The following is a 9,721-nucleotide window of genomic DNA, read 5'->3' on the forward strand; positions in this document are numbered from 1 at the left end:
TCTTATGTTTTATGTTCAAAATGAAAATGCCAGCACCACATCATTTTAAAGTCACTGTACCACAAAGTAAATTTGGAGGCCATCACAGTGTATTCTTTTTCCTGAGATTCTAGCAATATTATCTGGTAATTTGGGATGATGAATGCTGTTGCTTTGTAGTTAAACTGAAGTATACTTAGTGTAGGCACAAATTATGTTTACATTTTAAACGGCTTCACAGTCTACATTTCAGGGCAGGCTGGGGTTTTTGTGCCACTTCTCCATCCATGGGTGTCACTGTGATGAGCACTGCTGTGCCAGATGCCACAGTAATAGTCAGCTTCATCCTCAGGCTGCAGCCCAGAAATACGCAAAACGCCTGCATTGGCTGAGGTGTCTTTTGAACCAGAGAAGCGGCTGGGGATGCCAGAACCCAGTTGCTTATCTGAGTCTGAGTAGTAGTGTAGGAGAAACTGGGGAGGGCTCTGTGGCTTCTGCTGGAACCAGTTTATTCTGTAATTACCAACACTGATATCACTTTTCAAGGTGCAAGTAAGTCTGGCAGCTGCTCCAGGAGATGCAGAGAGTGAGGGTTCCTGAGTCACCAGATCCTGAGAGTAGGAAACTGCAAATACAGACCATGCTGGATTAGGGAACAGTGACCATGCTAAAGTTTGGCAAGACTCAGAGCAGAGGTTGTGAAATTGCAGGATGACTGCGTGGTCCATTCCTACCTGAGCAGTGAGAGAGGACCAGGATGAAAAGAGAAGTCCAGGCCATGGTGGAAGCAGCCCTCTGATCCCAGCAGTGGCTTGAGTTGCCCAGGCTGCCTTTTCTGTTCCAGGTCCTGGGGGAGGAGCTGTTCATGCAAATGTGCTTCCATCTTGTGTGCCCCAGTTCCTCCCTGAGTCTGGTGCTTGAGCTCAGCTCACACTGTAAAATCAGAAGGAAGAAAATTTGATTTCTATTTATTGAAAGCCCTGAGAGGAAGCATCTTCTGAAAATAGACAAAACCTTGCTCAAAGTGCTCTGTAAGGCCACAAGTAATGTCAGAGCTGCTAACATGGCAGCACTGGACTCCGTGTTCTGGCCTAGGTCCTTTCTGTGAATAGTTCTTTCCATGAGGCTGTGCAGGATCATCACAGGACACCCCACACTGTTCTCTGCTGGTCACAATGCACATCTGATCCATGGCTCAGAGGCTATCCAGTGCAGCATTTCTGTCCCAATCAGACAATGATCTGACTCCACGTTTCTGGTTGTTTTTCAAAAATCTCTATGACAGAACTATTTTAGCACCTGCGTATTTTAGTGCTGGTGACTGGGGATGGTCTTTCTTCATTTAGCTTGTGATTTTCCTAGAGCTTGCCAGGTGATTTTTACACTTGTTTCCTAGGCATTTGTAAACTGCAGAATTCAACACACGTGTGTTAATGGTCTGAGAGGATACCTGCGTTTGGTCCCTTTGTTTTCTCTATTAATTTTCCATTGAATTTTTTTCAAGACAAACAGGACACACCTCCCTGTGAAAGCATTTAGTGATGGGAAGGCTCAAAGGTCAGTGATAGAAGCTAGAAAGTCTATGCCATTATGATGAAGAATCTGTGCCAGTAGGCAGAGTTACCAGTCCATACAGGCTAGGAAGCAGAGCAGAGGACCAGAGCCAGAGGTGCAGGAGTGGTGGACCATGGGCAGTGGTGGGGAACCTATGGTGTGCATGTGGCACTGGGCTGTTTTCACTGAAGCACTTAAGAGTTGACCATTACTAATATAGTGTATCCAGGATGATGCGTCAATAACCCACTGACACAAAACAAGCATGCTAGGTATCTCTTTACCAAATGAAGTTGATCTATCAGGATCAATAGTCACAAATAGACTGTTAGTAGACAAAGAACAAAGAATATGCAGAATTGAGTAAGCAGTGTGGCAGAGCAATGTGAGTGTGTACACGATCAAATGTATTATATGCATATATGAATATATCACATTGGAACCCAGGAAACTAGTAGGAACAAATAAAATACAACATATATATGAATTTTATAAGATTTTAATAAAATACTATATATATGAGAAATTTGAGAAGTAGAGTTATGAATCTACACAATGTAATAACCACAGAAATTATATAGCTTTTGTAAAAATTTATTGTTGTTTTCAACACAGCTTTTACTTTTGACTGCAAACTTTACTAATGTTGTATTGTTGACTGGTTTTCTGTAACTCTGAATTCCTTGTTTGTGTGTTTCCTGGCTAATCAGATGTATGCAGACTTAGCCCAATGTTGCACAGATATTTATTTAAACACCTAGAAACAATCAGTCTCAGCCTTTGCCAAAGTCCCTGCATGTGTCAAGACACTACATAACTCTAAAACATGTGATTCTGTCTTGCTTCATTTATTTTTGCACAGACATTCAATTTCAGCCAGAGGAGAAAGCCTAGAAGCTTCTCATTTACTACCTGGATATGCACATAACCCTGAGCACCTGAGTAGGATTCTGTTTCCACAAGAGTATGCTAGAGCTCAACATGCATTGTTTACCTCTGTGTTGGTAAATTTTGATGGTAATCTTGACTGGATTTAGAGTTATCTAGGAGCTGGCCACTTTTCTGAAGATGAATGGCAGACTGAGGGGAAATGACTCGTGCTGATTTGGGTGACACCATACAGTAGGCTTTGCAGCACAGATGGAATGAGAAGTGAAGAGGAAAGTTGAGCGCAGTAGAAAGCTTGATTTTTCTTTAGTTCCCGTGTCTTTTGTTGCTGTTATCTCTGGGGACATCAAATTTAATCTTCTTCAGGCTTTCAGTGTGCACTCAAACAAGTGAATTTCCAGGACAACATGCAGAACTAAACACTCCAGGGATGTTCCAGGTCTTCAGCTTTAGAATGATACTCTAACACTGATTCATTTTGTGGATGTTGCAAAAAAGCACAGTAGCGGTCCCTTAAATTCTAGAGTTTCCAACATCTTGAACTGAGAGGCTACTGGATCCTCTGGCTCTCCCTGGTCCTTATGGCCATGGTGGATTACCCAGCCTCTTGTGTTGAAATCAAATCAAATCAAATCAAATCCTTTTCATAAATTCATATATAGTGATAAATATTCTGCTTATCCTGTTCCTTTAGATAATTCTAACCAATACAGCTTTTGAAATGTCAGTTTTTCTTTTCTGGGTTTAATCAGACTCTTTTGTCCCTGTCTAATCATGGGCTGAGCCAAGTGCAATGTTTATTGATTCTGTATTTTATTCTGAAAACACACTGAGGTTACGACTGCTCAGCTAAATAATACTTCGTCTGCTGAAACGAATAAAAATACCAAAAATGAGGCTTTTCCATAAGCAACCAGAAAGTTCACATGAAGACAATTGTCTGGGGTTCTGTCTTCTTGGAGTATTCAAATCCATTATTTGGTTGCTTGAATGAAAACCATTTTGTTGTTTTGTGGACCTGCTGTGGATCTTTAAAGATACACTGGCACTAGTGTGAATGTCACAGAGAGGGACAGGGAGAAAAAAAAGAAAACACTGAGCAACCAGTGGTTACAGAGATTACATTTTTAAATATTCTCTTCAGATTTCTGCAAAAATTCTGTACCTGTTCAGTAACTTGAAGATGCTGATTAGGCAATATTTTAACTTCATTTCCTTGTATGTCAGGACAGGTTTTCTGAGGCTGTCCCTGTAGCTTCATGAAATGTTTCTCCATTCACCTGTTTTAAAAATATAATGACAAAACCAATTTGAAGTTCACGGTTGGGACTACCCAGGAGACTTTACTGGATGTGCTGGTTATGCTTTTACATTTTTACTCCATAGATTATATTATATCAGTTGTCACTTTCCCTGTAGTGAGGGTAATTGTTTTATCATCTTTTGCTCCCAAAACAAAGGCGTGGAAAATATGATAAAAATCTAAAGTTGTTCCTTTCATAGTTTTTAGTATGTCAATATTTATGTACACTTTTATTTCTTGCATGTTGCAGGAATTTTAATGTTTCTAATGGAAGATTTATACATGTGGTAAATCAGCCAATTTTGATGTCAGTACTTGGGAGGACATACTTAGTGAACTCCCGTGTGTGAAGACAAAATATTGTGTCCTTTCACCTCATGCACTGACAGCACAGCAGACCAAATGTGGGAAATAAAGGTTGTAGTACGTTTGGAATCACCACTACAGGTAAGTGCTTTCCATAGGACCCTGATTCAGTAAACTAGCTCTAGGGAGCTCTTGAATAGTTCAGACTGCAAAATGTAGAGATTTTGAACAGTAAGTGTGCCAAATATTATTTCTGAGTCTTTTTGGCAGCCTTGTTAAACAGAGAAAATGGTTTTCATCCCACTTCCCCATTGGTCTGTGTCACTGTGTTTTAACCATATGACCCACCAATGTTGTAATCTGCACCACAGATATAGTCAGCTTCATCCCCAGAATTGATGTTGGTGATGGTCAAGTAGCGGTCAGCCCCAGAGCTGGAACCTGAGAAGCGGTCAGGAATTCCATCTCCTTTATTGAAGCTTCCATCGCTCTTAACCCACATCAAATACTGAGGAGCCTTCCCCGGGTACTGCTGAAACCATGCAATTCCATAGGTTTTATATTCACTGTTGAGGGTGCAGGTGAGCTTGGCTGAGGCTCCAGGGGAGGCAGAAGCAGAGGGTGACTGAGTCAGCACAACCTGGGACAGAGACCCTGAAAACACAGAAACACATTATGTTATGGAAAAAGCAGAAGAGAAGATAATATTTTAGGAATGCATCTGAAAGCCAGATTCAGTGAGCTGAAGAATCAAGACAGGGTTCTGACCTCTGCAGTGAAAGATGACAAAGAAGAGGAGTTGGGTCCAGGCCATGGTGCAGACAGCCCAGAGCTCTGATCAAGCAGGCTCTCTGCAGATCTATCTTATATGTCCTCAATCCCAAGAGGAGACAGAGTACTGTTTATGCAAATTAGCTTCTCTTACCCTGGGTCTATTTACAACCAATACCTGTGTGTTGTTTCTAGGAGGGAGACAGAAATTACACTGAGTTTGGCTGTAGGAGACAAGAAGGACCTAACTAGTGGCCCAAAGGATCCCTCAGCAAGGACCAGAATACAAGCTTCTGATTTCCTAGTTGAGATCCCTGCAGATTCCACAGAAGCAGGAATACAGTGCTGACCAGGCTCAGGTCCATTGTGTCTGTTACAGATGACTGATTGCACCTGCTCAGACCATGACTTTAACTGATGTCTGCCTGTGCCAAGAACAGAGTGAGTCCTCTGCTCAGGGGCAGCCCCTACCTCATTTCCATCTTGGATTTCTACTTGAGCCTTGTAAGTGGAAATAACCTCTTTTATCTGGATTGCTATGGGAAGGTATGCCTCTTACTCATGGTATGTTTGGAGTTGGAGCTCCATTACCTAACTATAAGGTAATTTCAGTAAACAAACTCAAATCTCACAGTGCTCTTGATACCAGATTGATATCCCCACTCCTCTTGCATCTGAAGAGCTTGGCTCATTGAGCCATATTGGTAATTATTTGAGAAGATAAATGACAGGATTATTGAATTACTAGGTTCATTAGAAATGAGGAAAACTGAAAAAATACAAAGAAATGATATCGTATTTGTCAGCTTCATGAGACTAGGAAAAACACTTATTTCTTGCAGATTTAAGGATGGGTTTATTTTGGATGATAGGGCTTTCCTTTTTTGTTAGAAGTTCCAATTCATAGCCAACTAGTTTTAAGGCAGAAACATTGTGGAAGAGTGGCATGGAAAAAAAAGCCATTTCAATTCGTGGTGCCTGGAGATAGGACACAGGGAAAGATGACCAGAGAGGAATGGGCCAGGAACAAGATATGGTCCACAAGGTCACACCTCCTTGACCCACCAAAACGCTCCCATAGTGTACTTTACTAACACCTGGAGCAACTCTCTCAGTGGAAGCAGTTTGATATTCCAGAGTATCACATGTACTGATGTGCTAAAATCAAAATCATGATGGTGACTTTGGGACTTTTAGGGAAGTAACTGCTTGGAGACTCACAAAAGATTTCAGGTGAATATTAACTGCCAAATGAAGTCTCAGGATCTATTCTAGACCCAGTGAGTAGAAGATACATTTTATACATTTGATTAGGTCCTGAGATAATTTGTATGTACATTAAATCTGAGAACTGGTCTAACTGAAGCATGAAGCCCCTAGTGTGGCTTGGGATATAAAATAGTTCCACTTAGCTCAGTTATTTAACTGTTGATTTTTTCTGAATATTAATCATATTTTCTGATTTTTGCATTGTATTCTAGTGTTAATGAACTCAGAGATTCTCTCTGGAAATTGCAGCATCCTGCTCAGTACCCACACATATAACAGTGAGCCTAAGTGAATTCATAATATCCATTCATGTGACAATTGCACAGATTCACACCAATGAATAAAAGGTTGTGATTTTGTATAATATTTAACAATCTTAATAGAATTATAAGAAGTGTGTATTTTTGGATTCTACAGGAGAAGAATTCTTAATTTTAAACTTTCATATCATCAGTCATTAATTTTAAATATGTAAGCACAGATATGATCCTAATTATGGGTAAATTTTAGGTAAATATAAAGAAATGCATGCAAATTCAGCAATGTCATGAGACTGCTGGGCATGCTGGCAGAAGCTTTTATGAAACTACTGAAGAGGCCGAGGCAGGAAGCCTCAAAGTTTGTGGACAGCCTGGTCAACTTAATGAGACTCTATCACATAATAATAAATATGAAGAGCTAAGATCGAGTCAGTGATAGACAAACCCTGGGCCCTATCCACTTTACCACAAAAGGAATAAAACATCATCCTATTAAGTGGTCATGACAATGAGTGTTTGGTAGATCAGTGATAGGAATAAACAAAGTACACAAAATTTGCGTGGTAGTAACAACAGACTTATATCATCCCACATAGAGTTCTGGAGGTCAGTCACTCAAAACCACAGGCAGGGCCATGTTCCCTATGATGCCTCTAGAAAACTCCTTCCTTCCCTCTCCTGGGCCCCAGTTGTGGAGGACATTAGGTGTTGTTTGTCCTGGTGCTGCAAAAGTTCATTCTGGGTCTCTATTGTCACATGATGTTCCATAATCCCTGTAATCTCAGGACCATCTTTTATGTGAACTGCAAGCATATTTATAAATTACCTTACTCTCATATCATTTCACCTTAAAACCCTTGGGGTGACACTATATTTTTACAGAGGTTAGGTTATGTGGTACTGGGGCGTGGCATCTCACTGTATTTTCTATAAGAAAATATTTTACTGCATAATAGAAAAAAGAACTTATTCCAAATTTTCATAGGTTTTAATATTTTTAAAGTGGCATGCAATGCCTTCCTATTAAAATGAAACAACAAATTACACTTTATTGATATCTGACAGATGGCTGCTTTCTTTTTTCTTCCATGTGGAAAGAATATTACCAACGATATTTTTGTATAGAAGAAATAAAATGGCCTTAGTCCTCAGATCTTAGCCCACAATCCCTGTAATTTTAGGAAAATTGAAAATTTGAATTTTAAATCTGCACACAGCAAATAAAACAGTTTATGCATGAACTGAAACACGACTGAAGCACGAGAAAGAATCTACTCGGCCAGTTTCCTACACCTTTCTCTGTGGAAACCAGCATGTGTCTTCCAGAGTATTCATTGTCCAGTCATATGATCCTCTTTGTGCTCAGGGTTAGTCAGACCTGTGTTTAGGTTTTGTTTCCCCACCTGGATCTTCCTGTGTTGAGCAGCACTGTCATGTGGCACATGATAGCACTGAGCTTTAACCTGAGGCTTGGTCCCCAAAGAGTTAAGCCAAATTTGTTATGGAGTGGAATTTGCAGATCTGGAAGGTTACTAGGAGTGCCTACTGCTTAGGTCAAAAATCATTTTTTCTGGAAGTTTGACCACATTCTCCTGGAGCCAGTATGGAATGTGACCATCAGTGATTGCTGAAAAACAGCAGGCACTGATGATAATGCTGGAGCTTCTGACAGACAGGGGTTTTGAATGCTCCAGAGTCACCAGAGTCTGAGAACTGGGCCCCAACATAAAAATCAACACACAGCAGGGATGAGGAAGAAGGACAGAAAGGTTACTCATAAGACAGGTGTGTGAAATTTATATAAATTTGGGCATGTGTGAGGAGAGATGGAAGGAGAAGCAGACCAGTTTGGGCCACAGGGTGGACTTTCCAAGAGCTCCGGAGCACCTGCCACTGCTGCTGAGCATAGGGTGATCCTTTTCTGTCTCCTTCAATTCTTATGGCTTATTGTTCTTTGGTGTCATGTACAATTGTGAATCTTTCACCAACACTGTCACCACCATCAGTGCCAGGATCCTGAGTTCAGAGACCTGCTCTGCTGTCAGGGTGGCTGGGTGTTGGGAGCTCTGTGTTTGCCCATGAGAGGAAGCACCTGCTCTTAGCTCTGTCTCAGGCCACTGAGCTCAAACAGTGTCATTAACCTTGAGTCCCATGTGTATTTATCAGGCTCCGGAAACCCTTAAGAAAGCTTGTATTGCCCCCAAGTGGAATTCCATAACAAATAGTAGTTTAACCTCCAGTTGTATTAAGTATCTTCTGTAATATATAATTTAAGTTTCATTGTTTTGTTTTTGTTTCAGAATGAAATAATTCAGTGTTAACAACAGTTAATACACAGTCATGTTCTTGAGACAATGGCCAAACCAGTACTTCCAATGGAAGTCGTAGATGAAACAAGACTTTCTCACACAATGAAGGGGCAAGCAAGAACAAAACTTCCTTTTGAGTGAACAAAAAGAAATCAGTGCTATAAATGAAACAAATCTGAATATGTCTTAAGTAGCAAAATGGAAGACAGATGATCAGGAAGAAGGGAAAAGTTCAAATAACGTCTCAGTGTATCTATTTCATTGTTTCAAGAACATTTTAAGATGCTTGGTTTCTAACTTGTACTTTCACAAAGTGTGACCTTAATTTTTTGTTTTTTTAAATGCCATTACATTTGCTCTGATGATGTCTATTTATTCCTTCCCCATTTGTTTCAAAAATGTGTGAAATGGTTCATTGTCACGATTTTATGTATTATTTAAAAATCTTTACCACACAACTTCAGCACCTGAGCCATTTCAGTGGTTTTGCCTGGGGATGTTCTGTACTCTTGTAGCTCGTTATTTTATTAGTGGTTAACAGGGTGGTATTTAAGCTTGTTTCCTAGCAATTTGTAAAGTGCAGAATTCAACACAGGTGTGTTAGTTATCTGACATGGTACCTGTTTTTGGTTTCTTGGTTTTCTCTATCAATATTCCACAGAACTTTTTGAAGATAAACAAGACATATCTCTCTTTGAACACATTTAGTTTCAGATTTTAGAATCAGTCAAATTTTGTCAGACATGGTTCACTTCTGGTGTGCTTTCTGTCTTCCAGAACTCTGTGTCTTGCTCTTCCCTTTTGAATTTGTAGCACAATGAAGATTATTATTTCAGGACACAAATGCATATCTGATCTGAAGAGACTGTCAAGACTAAGGGGAAAAAGGGTTTGCTCTTATCCCATTTGGATACAGAGAACATGTAAATCTCCACTGGCAATTAACTGGCTCTCAAACAAGTCATTTGGTTCAGGAGCAGGGCTGAGCCTGGACCAGCACTACCTCTCCACCTCCTTTTGCAATATAATGATGTCTCCTATGCACCTGAACACTTGAAAACTATTCTGTGGCTGCTTCCTCA

At 40.3% G+C, this 9,721-nt stretch overlaps 1 gene segment (V, D, J or C); it reads right to left on the reverse strand.

Annotated features, from left to right (window-relative positions):
- Positions 1-221: 221 nt before the first annotated feature.
- LOC100733640 (immunoglobulin lambda variable 5-45-like) lies at positions 222-787 on the reverse strand. The segment is given in 2 exon segments: positions 222-604; positions 714-787. Coding segments are annotated over 2 exon segments (429 nt in total).
- Positions 788-9,721: the final 8,934 nt, after the last annotated feature.

Source organism: Cavia porcellus, unplaced genomic scaffold (assembly GCF_034190915.1).
Source record: "Cavia porcellus strain 051 isolate PalLab524CR breed Dunkin Hartley unplaced genomic scaffold, mCavPor4.1 scaffold_16, whole genome shotgun sequence".
Taxonomy (NCBI): Eukaryota; Metazoa; Chordata; class Mammalia; order Rodentia; family Caviidae; genus Cavia; species Cavia porcellus.